Source organism: Polypterus senegalus, chromosome 1 (genome assembly GCF_016835505.1).
Source record: "Polypterus senegalus isolate Bchr_013 chromosome 1, ASM1683550v1, whole genome shotgun sequence".
NCBI lineage: Eukaryota > Metazoa > Chordata > Cladistia > Polypteriformes > Polypteridae > Polypterus > Polypterus senegalus.
The window spans coordinates 149,822,962-149,837,897 of record NC_053154.1 but is presented as its reverse complement, the minus strand read 5'-3'; the positions used below and the strand labels follow the sequence as shown (position 1 = coordinate 149,837,897).

Sequence of the window (14,936 nt, the reverse complement as noted above, 5' to 3'; positions counted from 1 at the left end):
CGCTTCACACTCAGCTGCGAACCGATCCAGAGAGCTGAAGATCACGGCCTGATGAAGCAAACAGGACAACATCATCTGCAAAAGCAGTGACCCAATCCTGAGTCCACCAAACGGACCCCTTCAACACCCTGGCTGCGCCTAGAAATTCTGTCCATAAAAGTTATGAACAGAATGGTGACAAAGGGCAGCCCTGGCGAGTCCAACTCTCACTGGAAGCGGGCTCGACTTACTGCGGCAATGCGGACCAAGCTCTGACACGGTTGTACAGAGACCGAACAGCTCTTATCAGGGGTCCGGTACCCCATACTCCCGGAGCACCCCACAGGATTCCCGAGGGACACGGTCGAATGCCTTTTCCAAGTCCACAAAACACATGTAGACCGGTCGGGCAAACTCCCATGCACCCTCAGGACTCTGCTAAGGGTGAAGAGCTGGTCCACTGTTCGCGACCAGGGCGAAAACCACACTGTTCCTCCTGAATCCGAGGTTGACTATCCGGCGGACCCTCCTCTCCAGAACCCCGAATAGACTTTTCCAGGGAGGCTGAGGAGTGTGATCCCTCTATAGTTGGAACACACCCTCCGGTCCCCTTTTAAAGAGGGGACCACCACCCCGTCTGCCAATCCAGAGGCACTGTCCCGATGTCCATGCGATGTTGCAGAGGCGTGTCAACCAAGACAGTCCTACAACATCCAGAGCCTTAAGGAACTCGGTATCTCATCCACCCGGGGCCCTGCCACCAAGGAGTTTTTGACCACCTCGGTGACTTCAGTCCCAGAGATGGGAGAGCCCACCTCAGAGTCCCCAGGCTCTGCTTCCTCGTGGAAGGCATGTTAGTGGGATTGAGGAGGTCTTGAAGTACTCCTCCCACCGACCCTAACGTCAGTGAGGTCAGCAGCGCACCATCCCACCATATCACGGTGTTGACACTGCACTGCTTCCCCTCCTGAGGCGCCGGACGGTGGACCAGAATCTCCTCAAAGCCGTCCGAAAGTGTTCTCCATGGCCTCTCCAAACTCCTCCCATGCCCGAGTTTTGCCTCAGCAACAACCGAAGCGTTCGCTTGGCCTGCGGTACCTATCAGCTGCCTCCAGAGACCCACAGGACAAAAAGTCCTATAGGACTCCTTCTTCAGCTTGACGGCATCCCTCACGCGGTGTCCACCAGCGGGTTGGGGATTGCCGCCACGACAGGCACCGACCACCTTGCGGCCACAGCTCCGGTCAGCCGCCTCAACACTAGAGGCACGGAACATGGCCCATTCGGACTCAATGTCCCCACCTCCCTCGGGGCGTGGTTGAAGTTCTGCGGAGGTGGGAGTTGAAGCTACTTCTGACAGGGGACTCTGCCAGCCGTTCCCAGCAGACCCTCACAACACGTTTGGGCCTACCAGGTCTGACCGGCATCTTCCCCCACCATCGAAGCCAACTCACCACCAGGTGGTGATCAGTTGACAGCTCCGCCCCTCTCTTCACCCGAGTGTCCAAGACATATGGCGCAAGTCCGGCGACCGACCACAAAGTCGATCATCGACCTGAGGCCTAGGGTGTCCTGGTGCCAAGTGCACATATGAACACCCTTATGCTTGAACATGGTGTTCGTTATGGACAATCCGTGGCGAGCACAGAAGTCCAATAACAAAACACGCTCGGGTTCAGATCGGGGCCATTCCTCCCAATCACGCCCTTCCAGGTCTCACTGTCATTGCCCGTGAGCATTGAAGTCTCCCAGCAAAACGGGGAATCCCAGAAGGTATGCCCTCTAGCAACCCCTCAGAGACTCCAAAAGGGTGGATACTCCAAACTGCTGTTGGCGCATACGCACAAACAACAGTCAGGACCCTTCCCCACCCGAAGCGGAGGGAGGCCACCCTCTCGTCCACGGGGTAAACCCCAATGCACAGGCTCCAGTGGGGGCAATAAGTATGCCCACATCTGCTCGGCACCTCTCACCGGGGGCAACTCCAGAGTGGTAGAGAGTCCAGCCCCTCTCAAGGAGATTGGTTCCAGAGTCCAAGCTGTGCGTCGAGGTGAGTCCGACTATATCTAGCGGAACCTCTCGACCTCGCGCACTAGCTCAGGCTCCTTCCCCTTCAGAGAGGTGACATTCCACGTCCCAAGAGCCAGTTTCTGTAGCCGAGGATCAGACCGCCAAGGTCCCGCCTTCGGCCACCACCCAACTCACACTGCACCCAACCTCCTTGGCCTCTCCCATAGGTGGTGAGCCCATGGGGAGGAGGACCCACGTTACCTCTTCGGGCTGTGCCCAGCTGAGCCCCATGGGTGCAGGCCCGGCCACCAGGCGCTCGCCATCGAGCCCCACCTCCAGGCCTGGCTCCAGAGGGGGCCCGTGACCAGCGTCGGGCAAGGGAAAACGTTGTCCACAGTTTTATTCTTCATTGGAGGTTTATTAAACCGCTCTTTGCCTCATCTCTCACCTAGGACCAGTTTGCCTTGGGTGGCCCTACCAGGGGCATAAAGCCCCGGACAATATAGCTCCTAGGATCATTGGGACACGCAAACCCCTCCACCATGATAAGGTGACGGTTCAAGGAGGAGTGTTAAAACATCAGTGGTAAATAATCTTTTAAGCATGGGAAAAGCGCTATATAAATAAAATGTATTATTATTATTTAAAAAATGACTACATGCAACATCAGCTTGGTTGATAGCATTGAATGCATGCCACATGTCTGCCTAATCTGAAACTGCAGCATGTAGACAGTGTTTTTGGAAAAAGAGGCAATTAATTCCCCTCTACCCCATCAAATAGTATGAATAAACACCTGTAGCTAGCTGCTGCCCTGTGATCCACACAATAAGAAATTAAGGGATAGTTTTTGTTACACTAATTCAATTACTAGATATTACTCTGTAATAACTGAATTTAAGACATCAGAATCTGGCTTCAAAACTTATGTTTTTGCAAACAGTACAGCTAGTAAGCAAATACTCACAGCCATACATTTTCATAAACTAAAGCGCAGGTCTTTGATATCAGTTCCTAAATTTGGTACCTCTTTTGGTGTACAAAGATAACACCATATTTTTATCCCTAGCTTAAATACTGACCGAATTTGAAACCTGGGATGGCCATGTAAGCTTGATAAATCCCACAAAGGGACAGGTTGCATGTTTTAGGGACTTCTCCCTGATGTCTAGTAAAAGCTGACACTCAACTTATGGTCAATTATGGCCAATGAAATTCTCAGAAGTCACTGGCAAGTGATGAGGCTTAGAGCAAATACCAAAGTTCTGATACCTGAAAGTAACCAATGAAATTACCAGAACACATCATGTGATCAACAAGAGTGTTATGGCTGCATTATGACAAAGTGGGCATTTCCCATCGTGATAGGCTTTAGTGGCACACCAGGCCTGTAAGGCAGCAGATTTAACAGAAATCCAGGTGTCCCAAACCTCTAACTTGCATTGAAAAGTAAGTGACTGAACTCTTTGTTCCAGTATCTGCCTATACTTCATCTAATAACAAAGGTGTAAATAAGAGATGAAGTGACACCTTTGCAGAGGCCCAGGCTGCAGACTTCTTGAGTCACAAGGCTTAAAATAACCAAAGCATGAACAAATAACTAAATCAATGAATGGCAACTATGATGAAGAGATCTACTTACCTATGAGAAGACTCTGGTTTTGAAACTAGAAGTAACTTTAATCAAATCATGAGAGATTCCATTATTCTTCATAAACTAGTTACACTGATCCTCTTTGTATATTCCCTGGACACACTCACTGTACTCCCTTGGGATTCTCTCATGGATGTGAAAATCTGTAAAATGACCTTCTGAAACCTGCTCTCTGAAACTATAAAAAAGCTGATGAGCCATTCCCTCTCTGGGACAGCTGAAACTGATATTTCTCTACTCTTTATGGACCCAGAATGATGAGATCCAGTTTGACAAGCCAAGGCAGTGTGCTTGTAGTCTTAAAAGGTCAACAATTAGCGAGAACTTCAAGAAAGGAACTTCAGCACTCAAACTATTGTTCCAGAAAGAATAATGCCTTTCAGTATGAAGTTGCAGATGACACAGCAAAAGACATACATGAAGAAAGCACAGAACACCACAGATAAAGGATCATACACTAAAATGCACTTACAACAAGAATCCTCTAATTGAACCTGGAACAACTTCACACATTGGACATCATCTTTAGAGACTTTGATATCATAAAACTATTTATGCATGCCAAGATAAATGAAAACTTCAAATAACAGCCAGCCTGTTTGTGTTATATGCTTGTCTATCCAGTCTGTAGGCGACCTTTATCTATCTCTCTTTCTCTATATTTTAAGTATAGAGAATATATACACACAGTTATAGTTCTATAATCCTTGTATTTATCAATACATTGTATTATTCTGTTACTTAGAGTGATTTCAGGTACCTTGATGCAAACGTAAAGGCAGGGGACTGACTTCCGACAACACAAAAAGGTAAGTAAAGTAACAGCCTTGCTAAATTTTTTAATTAATTACCAGCACTGCCAAAGGCAAAATCAATATTTGATTAACCAAGTTAAATCTGTCCTGCTTCCCATATTACAATGACTATCTCTGGTTGGGGCAAGTTAAAATTCATTTTCCTTTCCTACACTGAAGTTAGGGATACTTTCACACACAAAACTCTAATGTTCTTTTCAAAAGTAAAATCCAGACAGTGCAGTTTTAAATGAGTATGCCAGCAATTGTGCAAGAAAATCAAAATTACCAAAATTAGTTTCTCTTTTACTTTTATTTTCCCATTTGCTTTTAGTTTAAGGCATTTTTTTCATTTTAATTTTAGTTAGCAAGATTATCTTTTTGTTAACATGTTTCACTTTAATTTTTGTTAATGTGAAAAATACTGTGTTCCTATAGATCAATCAGGTCTAATAAACAGACATTTTCTTTCAGCAATTGTAATATATGCAAATATGACTGGTAAAGCAAAAGAGAGAAAGAAAGAGAAGGAGAGACAAAAAGAAAGAGAAAGCTGAACACTCATGTGGTAAGCAAGCTCCTGGATCTAGAACAATAACAATGCTACTTAAATAACATGAATTACATGCAGATAAATCTATTTTAATTCAAATTTTTGTTTAATCAATGTACACATACAACACACATCTCAGGGTACATGTGTGCCTTGATTCATTTATTTTTTCATTAATGCCTTGATAAGTTTCTTACATTATATCAGATAACAGCATATAGCATAACAATTTTAAGGTCAATGATGTTTATTCTTCATGGTTATGTCAAGATGGTGTGGCAGTAGGGGGCGCTAGTGCTCCCTTGAACCCTCAGGTACAACTCCAGACACCGGATAAAAGTCCAAGACTCTTTATTATTTTTTACAGTGCACCAAGCACCTTCCACACTACTCATAAACTCACAATAAATCACCATAAACTCTCCTCCTCGCCCAGACACTTGCTCCTCTACCTCCCAGCTCAGCTCAGTGTCTGGACTGAGCCATCGTCCTTTTATAGCCCCTGACCCAGAGGTGTTCCTGTCCCAACAGTCCACAGTTCCTTATTCCTTCCGGGTCAGGGCAATCAGTTCTTCATTTCAACCCGGGAGCACGTCGTTTCTTCCCGTCACGTGACCGTGACGTACTCCCGGGTCATAAGGCATAAAAGAGCCCATAAGCCCCCCCACAGCGACTCCTCGTGGTCCCCAAGGTATCCAGCAGGGCTGTGTATAAATACTACAAAGTCCATAAGGCCCTGCTGGACCTCGAGGCACTATCCTGCTATCGGGAGAGCTCCTCCTGGCAGCCTGGGGGCGAGGACCGGCATGAGAAGCCGGCAGTCCTCCACAATGGTTACATTATCTTTATAAGACTCAGTTTAACAACTGGATGCTTTTGCTTACTTTTTTTTTTTTACTTTTGCTCTCCTTTTGTGAACACTTAAGAGAGAGTAACAAACACCACTTGCCCATGTGGTTTGGGTTTATTAATAAAAAAAAAAAAAAGATATATAAATAAAAACACTGTTAGCACAATGTGTATTACTAATCCGTTATCGGTTTCCCATTTATCAATACCATTATTGTGCTAAAAAATAAACATATCAGTATCTGGTATTGACCTTATATTAAAACTTTTCTAATACATTTTCAAGTGCAGGAAAGATGCATACAAGTTCTTTAACTTGATAAGTGAAAGACTTCAATGACATCATCTTACCCTTTCAAACTCAGTTGGACCTTCTAAGGTGGTTATATAAATAGGCATGGATCTGAACAAGTGAGCAGCAGAGTTAATTCAAGAAAAATAACTGCTAGAAATTTTAAAACATAGAAAAGAAAGTTAAAGAAGCATTCAGACATCAAATATGTAGATATATATTTTTTTAATAGTTAAACTCACTAAAAGTTGTAAGCACAACTTTAATGAAAGGCACAGTAAAAATCAGACAATTCTGATATAATACTCAAATGAAAAATTACAGTACAAAAGCAGACAGTCATCAATGCAAATACAAATTCCCCTTCAATATCCATTCACATTGGAAAATTGTCTGTGACAGTTTTATGATAAAGAAAAATGAAATCCAATGAAGAACAAACAATATAAAAAGACATACGCAACACCAAAGGATAGATTTATTTTCAAAGTGACTTGAAAATATGGTTTATTGCTTTCTGCTGAAGCATGATTAAATTTTCTCTGCACTAAGAGAGGGAGAAAAGACAACACCCAGATCATTTAATAGTAAGTTATTATCTACAAACTTAACACACACCTCCATTTTTTTCCATTAGGCCAGAACAAGTACGCTTAAAAGCACCTTTTGTTTTAGCTCTGTGCTTTACAAAAGCAGGCAAAAGTTTTGTGGAAGTCATGACTTTATTAACGAAGTGCAAGAGATACAACCATAAACTTAGTAGTCTACTATTATGATAAAGAGGGGACAAAAAAAATATAAGTGTTCAGAAGATTAATTAATTCCTCTCCATTTTAAGGCAATCTTGCTCCTATGCTGCTAAACTATGTATCAATTTGGAGCTATAATCAAATTGTTCATCACCGCCGTTTAAAGTGTAATGAATTTCAAATTGCACTAGAACTGCAATATTTTTGACCCGCACAACCGTTAAACCACAAAGTCAATTTCTTAAGCAAGTGCCACTTCAACAAGCCATTTATTAAGTGAATCAGTTTTTTTTAGATAGTGATGTGGTAGTGTGGAGCTTCCATTACATAACCTCTGGGCAGAGGACTGTTCCCATTCCCATTGTTCTCTGATGATGAAGACTACACAAGGAAGGCATTTTAAACAAAACTAGGATATTAAAAGAATCAGAGTCTTTGGTACATGTGCAAAAGTGGGAGCAGACAAACCTTTATCGCTCCTTTTTCTTACAAAACACTTCCCATACCTTTGCACAGATATTGAAATTGTCTCCGCTTTAATATATACATTTTTATTCTTCCCAGAATATTAAATCAGCTACTTAACACACAAACTGTAAACATTATAAATGAGCTATTTTCACTGTGTTATGTACTATGACTTATTCAGGGTTGTACAACTGAAATCATAATGGGAAGATAATTATTTTTAAACCTTTTCTCCTTGGTCTGTTATCATGTGATGCATGTTAATAATACAACAGAAAACTATATTTTTTCCATTTTAAGCAGACTTCAAAAGACTTAACATATTTACAGTACAATTTGTACAATATTGCAAAATATCATATTCCTTTTTTGCATTATAGGAACAATGTCTAACATATCACTTTAAAAAAATCCTGACGATTCTTCTTTTGAATTCAACTGATTTTTTTTTAATGAAATCTTCTGCTAACTGTGGATATTTAATATTACCATCACAAATCTGATTGTTCCTTGTTAACAAAAAAATAAATCATACTCTTCATATACAGTATGTTCTTCAAACCAGCAACATAATCCTTGTGTGACCTTTCTCCTTGAATAACAAAATCCAAGCAAAAGTTTTGTAGGGGGGGAAAAAAACTACACACTTTTTAATTGTTCATGTGCTTACCGAAGTTTTTAATTGGAGCACAAAAGCAGCAGATGGAGGGACTGTTAACCAAGTCCCTAAAATAGGACAAACAAGGGCTGAATCAGCCATCTACTTTAACTACCTCACATTATTGCTAAGTTGTGTGAGATATTCCCGCAATTCTTTGGCCGCCTGAAATCGACCAGATCTCTTTTTTGGGTTGGTGCACTCATCGAGTAATGCTTCAAGCAGGCCCTCTTTGGCAATTTCAACTGGAGGGTCGTGCAGCAAGCCACCAGTGGTGCCCCGCCACGTAGCATGCCGAGAGAGGAGGTTTTGGCAGATGGCATAGTAGTTGTGGTCTACAGTGACCCGGGAGCAGAGGATGTCTTTTGAAAAAGATAAGCAAGCTTCCTTGTCACATTCCTCAAACTTGCTCTCATACCACACATCCCAGTTCTCTGGCTTATCTGTATGAAGACAAGAAACAATACAAATTACAATGCATACAACTTACTCAATAGCAATATTAAATTAGACACATTAGGTGTTCACTTGCTTGCATTACACAAAAATAAATGCACAGGTTATATTAAGAATACACAGAGTATCATGATAAATTAAAATATAAGAGTAACTTATTTTTATAAAAATGCAAACTGAAGACATCCATGGGGTATGTACATAGTTTCAGTATAGTTTCTTTGTCAAATTGCATATGGATACTACAAATCAAAATTGCAAAACTGAATCAAGCATTATACATTTTGTGTGTTCTGATGGGGCATACAATGTGAACTTCTAAATCTAGTAAGTGGTCCCACATTGGCACTTATTATAACACAGGCATGGAAGCAACAGTGAAGTTATAGAGAGGCAAAGAACAAAGTAGAGAGAAAGCCTGAGACTCAGATACTGGAGAGTGAATAATTGTTAGAATTTTTGTAGATTCAGAACACAATATTGTGGGTACAATAGGCAATGTTTATCATCATATATAACAGTTGTCAAAGTCAGTGTCTTGCTGTTTAAATAATTAAAACCATTAAAGGCTTGGCTTGCCGGTAGATCGGGGTGGTGCACAAAGCAATATGATGAGCAGTGTTTTACTCTTTTTCAGATAAAATTGGAAGTAAAATATTGCATCTAAAACCAAAGTGTTTGTGCTCTTATGGTTTTCTCTCTTTTTGTTCCTAGTAAAGCTGTGACAGAGTCATGGTTCTCTGACTGTAAGAACCCAAAAGGCAATTTGATCTTTTGTTTTTGTTTAAGCATTTTAAATTTTCTTTGACAGAGGAAAAAAAAAAATCAGTACAAAAACATCTGCATTCTTCCCATTTAATAAAAATGAAATGGTGTTATATTTTGGGTGGTAATTTAAGAAAGGTATATTAAGTGACTGGTTTTGCTTTATAAGTTTAATTTAGTGTCTTGTATTTTGGTAAATGGTTCCCCTTTCTTAAGGTTTCACAATTTTTGAGTACAGTATTTACTTTTTATGTGTATTTTTATATTCACTTATATATTATAATTACCAAACCTATATTTGGGAGCTATTCAGTCATTCTCAGTGTTGATCAGTTTTAGAGTGATGAATATTTGTGTGGCCCTTTCTTACATAGATCATTTATTCCTTGAACTTTGCATTAATAGGAAATGAAAGCATGTGCGTGTATACATAACAATTAAAAACTTGTTAACTCTGTATTGAGTAAATAAGACTTCTCTAGTTTCATAAAAAATACAGTTCAAATTATTTTAACTTTTAACTCTTTCTAACAAGTTGAACTGGAGCTGAAGGGCTTACAAAGCAAACAAAAACCAGCAGAATCTGCAAGCAAGTCACAAGCTTTTCCATTTGTGTCTGCTGTGCTCCTGCCTTCTGGCACAGTATAAGTAAGAAAGTGAGTAAGAATAAGAAAACGATAAGAGCATCTTAATTACAGCCAGGAGAAAGTATGCTGCACATTTGAAACCACACCTCCAAAAAATTAAGTATCAACCATAAAATACAGAATAATTAGCAGTACGTTCTAATTCTCAGCATATACTGTATATGTAGAACACACTGAAAATTCAGTCAGTCAGTAGTTTTCTAACCAGCTTAGTGTGAAACAGGTTTGCGGGGGTCTACTGGAGCCTATTACCAGCTAACACAGGGTGCAAGGCAGGAACAAATGCTGGACAGGGTGCCATACCATCACAGACACTGAAAATGAATGTCAACTCACAAATCAAATTTTCAGATTTAATTTGAGAACATCACTATTGTCTATTAGAGCTGACTAGGGTGAAGACAGGCAAAATGAGAGAAGACATTATATGGTTGTGGACAAAAGGGCCTTTGCAGTACCCTTTAAAACACTATGATGGATTAAGCTGATGTTTCAGGACAATCTCTGATCTACTCATTAGGTACAACTTAATTTAAGAAGTTTCATAATAATCTATAAAGCGAGAGGAAAAAACATGTCAAATGTAAATTAAATATTAATAGCATACACTTTTTAATAAAAAAAAAATGAAGGCACAAGGGTAAAAAAGCAATACCATTTTCAATAAAAAAAAGTTGACGTTTATATTCAAAAATAGTAAGCAGTAATTTCATATGGAATGCAAAAAAGTTTATAAGCCAGGGCAAAAAGGAAAGAACAGATTACAAGAATATTTAAAAACGGTACATAAAACTGTTGCAGTGGAATATAATGTGTGTCACACAATTTTTGCACACTATATGACATAGAAATAATTCTGGAATTATATCAAAATTGCATAACACTTATCTGTAATCACTTTAGGTAAAGAAAAGAAATAACATCAGCCAACAGCCATGAAACTATGTCGGCTGAAAGTTTGAGTACTTTCACTTCCTCAGCTCATTGCAACGAAGGCAGTCTGCCCATGTGGCCGATTACTTCTTCAGCTTGTACATTCAGCAAGTCTTTTGAAAATTAGCACATGGGATCAGAAGAATTAATTTATGAATTCCTTTTGATCTACTGGATCACAATTGGCTGTTTGAGAGAGTAAAGAGGGCATGCATGCAGATCAGGATGAGTACAGATACAATCACAGCTCAAAAACAACTCTGCTGATTAAATAATTATTTACTGAAGAAGAACTTAAAGGTTGAAACACGGCTACTATATACATGTTTGTAAAAACTGCTCAGGGTTTAAAGTGCAATCTTGAGTCAACCTAATAATTAAAACAATTTAGTGTTACTTATTTCAAAACAGCTTCTGTGCCTTAAGTATTTTTTGTGATGATACCATGCTTACAAATATTCATCCATATTCTGAAACCACTTTTGCCCAGATCTGGACAAAAGGAAGAAAGAAAGAAAAAAAAATGTAGAAACTGGCAGCCGCAAATTCTTAACAAGAACAGGAACAAAACTTGTTTGCAATCCGATGTTGAAACTTGCACTAAAATGTCTGTTAATGGAAGTACAAGCAAAAATACATTATGCTTTAAAACTCATTTTACAAGGAAATGTATCAAAGCTATTAATAAAATAACAGTGAGTCGATACTGGCATACTTTAAACCACAAAACACAAATAATTTTAACCATAATGAACCAAGGCTGTGTACAATATGTTGCCCCTATGCTTAACTACCTGACAATTTTTGATAATGTACAGTAGTTTCTAGAATTGAAAAAAGGCCTAATGTTGATTATATATTTTTTCTATGTATATGTATATTTAAATATTATTTTTGTACAGCAAATAACTGCTACCAGATACACCCTAAATTGGTGATATGATCATGTGATATGTTTACTTTAAGTTTCTAACTTTCATAGTAACTTTCCACAGTCTATAAAATTATCAATTGCTTTTTAACTGTTGTTTCTTATCCAGGCACAGGAATTTCTGTCTAGCTTGAGCGTCTGAGGATGATGTCCTGCATCACCTACTGTCCCCCATTGCTGTAGTAAAGCATTTTAAATGGGAATCTTTACAGAACCTTAAGAGTGATTTGTTAAAGTAAATTCCACAACACCCACTTGCTGCTCACTTCACTCACAGCTTTAACTTCTTCCTCCTGTAATTGAGCCTTTACCTCAAATTCTCTTCCTGACTCCGCTCACCCTCCAACCTAATGCAGCTTTAAAATGGTTATGCATCTCTCTCCAAACACACACACACACACACACACACACACACACACACACACGCGCACACATACACGCGCACACACCAAGGTTATTATAGTTAACGAAAACTAAAATCAAAACTGAAGCTATTATTAAAAAAATATTTTCGTAAAATGAAATAATTAACAAAACCGAAATGGAAAACTAAAAGTAAATGAAACTATTAAAGTAGCTGGAAAGACTAACTGAAATAAAATAATTTACTAAAATAATTTTAGTGTTCATTTTTGAATGAATATTCTTGCTGTTAGTTTTTAACCCTTATTACTTTTAACTCTAAAACTAAAAGCCATACATGACCAGTGGCCCGCACATATTCATCCAGTGAATGGCGGCTGTTCACACAGCATTTGTGGTGACAGAGAGAGCTGAATATATGCATAAAGCATGAGGAACAGAAAGCCACCTTTGTTTGCACTTGTATAATGAGATGTAATTCAAATGCCTGAAATCGAAATGTGCTGGTCAACAAAAACTTTACCATATGGACAGAAAAATCATGAGTGAGTAACGTTTCAGTTAATTTCTCAGTTGCTTTCTTTTCTTGACAATAATTCATCTGCCACTTCACATATGAAGCATAGAGAAAGTATAGTACTGTAGATACTTGCGTATTAGTCAATCTCGCAGATAAGTCGAGTGTATTTTTAACCCGAAAATTACGAAATTTGTAATGACCCGCGTATAAGACGAGGGTAAAACTTGGGTTTTTTCATGGCCCGTTGTCTTAATAAGTACAGTCTTCTCACCAATACCTTCTACAGTTCCCCGGCATATCAAATGTCATTGGCGTTTCATCCATGTTACTGAGATCAAAGTCATGCCTTTGTCTTTGCTTTATAATAAATTTATGAAAGGAACTGACCTTTTGTTCAAGATCTTTCGGCAGCTTCTGCACGATTTTTGTTCGCTTGTAAAGGCACAGCCCATATCTCTTCATAAATCGCGTACACCAGCCAGCTGATGCTTGAAATTCCAACAAAGGCTTATGTGGTGTTATGGGTCCACAGCTCTCTTAGCATAGGCCGTTTTAGTTTTTAAATAAATAATCACCATGCTCGCGACTTAGCGAGCTGCAGGGTGATCTGCGGTGTGGGTGTTTCTCACCTAGTGCACAGGTGAGGGACTGTCCACATCCGTGATTGTTCCTGTGGCTAATGTGCTGCAGCTGCTATGTCCTCTCTGCATATAAAGAGAAGCGCCAGTCAGTTAGAGAGGACGGAAAACCAAGTGAAAAAAAAAATGTATATATATATAAAAAAACAAGGAAGAGAAAGAAAGACGGAGGTGGCTGGAGAACGCAGGAGAGAGAGAGAGAGAGATGGTGCAAGAGGCGAGCGAGCGCTCGCAGGCAGCTGTGTGGAAGCCAAAACGGAGTTAAAAAAAAAAAACAAGGAAGGAAGAGAAAGAAAGACGGAGGGGGGTGGATAAAGCACGAGAGAGAGAGGCGGTGCGAGTGGGTGAGCCCCGTGAATAAGTCGACCCTGTTTTTTTGAATGAATTTTAAGGCATAAATTTTTCGACTTATACACGAGTATCTACGGTAATCATTCGACCTCGAGATTTTGCTGAATCCTGATGTTTTAGACATCCCGAGTCCGAAAGTACTGTTTTTTGGGATTGTGTGTGTAAACATGATAACTCAAAAACGCAACTAGTTAGACTGATGAAGTTTAGCATGTGTTTGCTACACCAAAATTGTAGATATGTATTAACTTTTGGGCCAAATCCAACAAATGGAAGTGGTACTTTACCTGAACACATACTCAATTTTTTTTTTATTCATGCTGCTGCAGTGTCCGATTTATTCAACATTACTTCTATTGTTGATGGTTATTTATTGTACATAATATAATCATTGTCTTGTGGTTTACTCCTCAAATATCCATCCCCATATCTGAGTACACAAGAAAGTCTAGGGAAGAGCACTCCCGATATTTGAAAATAAAACGGCATTGATCGAGAGACTGACAAGGTCATAATACAAGATCAGCATATTGTTGCTGACCAATCATTTTTGCTTTAAAAACATTGTTTAACAACGAAGCAATGCAAACCTTGTAAAATTCTAAAAACATCTTGATAGGCAGTTGCTGGCACTGTCTTTTCATATGCGTGAGGAGGCTTTTGTAGGGTATTGCCATCTTTGATCATATCCACGAGTTTCACGAAATTCAAACATACAAGACTTGCATAAATTAGTATGACTAGTTTTACTTTCCTTACAAGATAATTCCAACAACCCCAAAACACTGTTGCCAAATCACAACAGCAGGGCACCAAGCGATAAGCAATAACCCATCTCTCTCTTTAGTTATAGATGATATCCACTGAGGGGGAAGAGTGCAAGATGAGTAAGATGGAAATAAAAAAAAAAAACGCAATGCAGATAATGACAGCAGGGTATGTCCAAAGGCAAAAAAGCTGATCTCCCATTTGTCCTCATATTACTCTTATGTGGACTCAACATTTTCAAAGAACATCATAAGGAGGATGTCAGATGTCAACCTCTGTGTTTTACGCTGTTGTAAATGAGCTTGTGCTTCAATTGTACTAGAAATAGCTTATTACATTTCACTCCACTGACACCCAAAAGGATTGTATGACTGGACCCAACTGCTTTAAGATAAACTCATTCTCATCTCCTGACAATAATTCAGGATTTCCTATTGCCTTTTTGTTCCAAAGCATTACTGGGATGAAAAAGTATTTTCCCAATATTTACTTCGTAATCAGCAACAATGTTGAAATGTCCTGTGGCATTTAAATGCTGTGCTGCTGAAATCAAAAGAC

At 39.6% G+C, this 14,936-nt stretch overlaps 1 protein-coding gene across 3 annotated transcripts in view; it reads right to left on the bottom strand.

The window, feature by feature from the left end:
- Window positions 1–6,339: 6,339 nt before the first annotated feature.
- dipk2ab (divergent protein kinase domain 2Ab) overlaps window positions 6,340–14,936 on the bottom strand; it is a 103,084-nt gene continuing 94,487 nt past the window's right edge. For all 3 annotated transcript variants that reach the window (XM_039760529.1, XM_039760525.1, XM_039760520.1), the window contains exon 4: window positions 6,340–8,449. In XM_039760529.1, coding sequence (XP_039616463.1) covers window positions 8,118–8,449 — 332 coding nt within the window. In that variant the 3' untranslated portion in view covers window positions 6,340–8,117. The remainder of the gene's footprint in view (window positions 8,450–14,936) is intronic.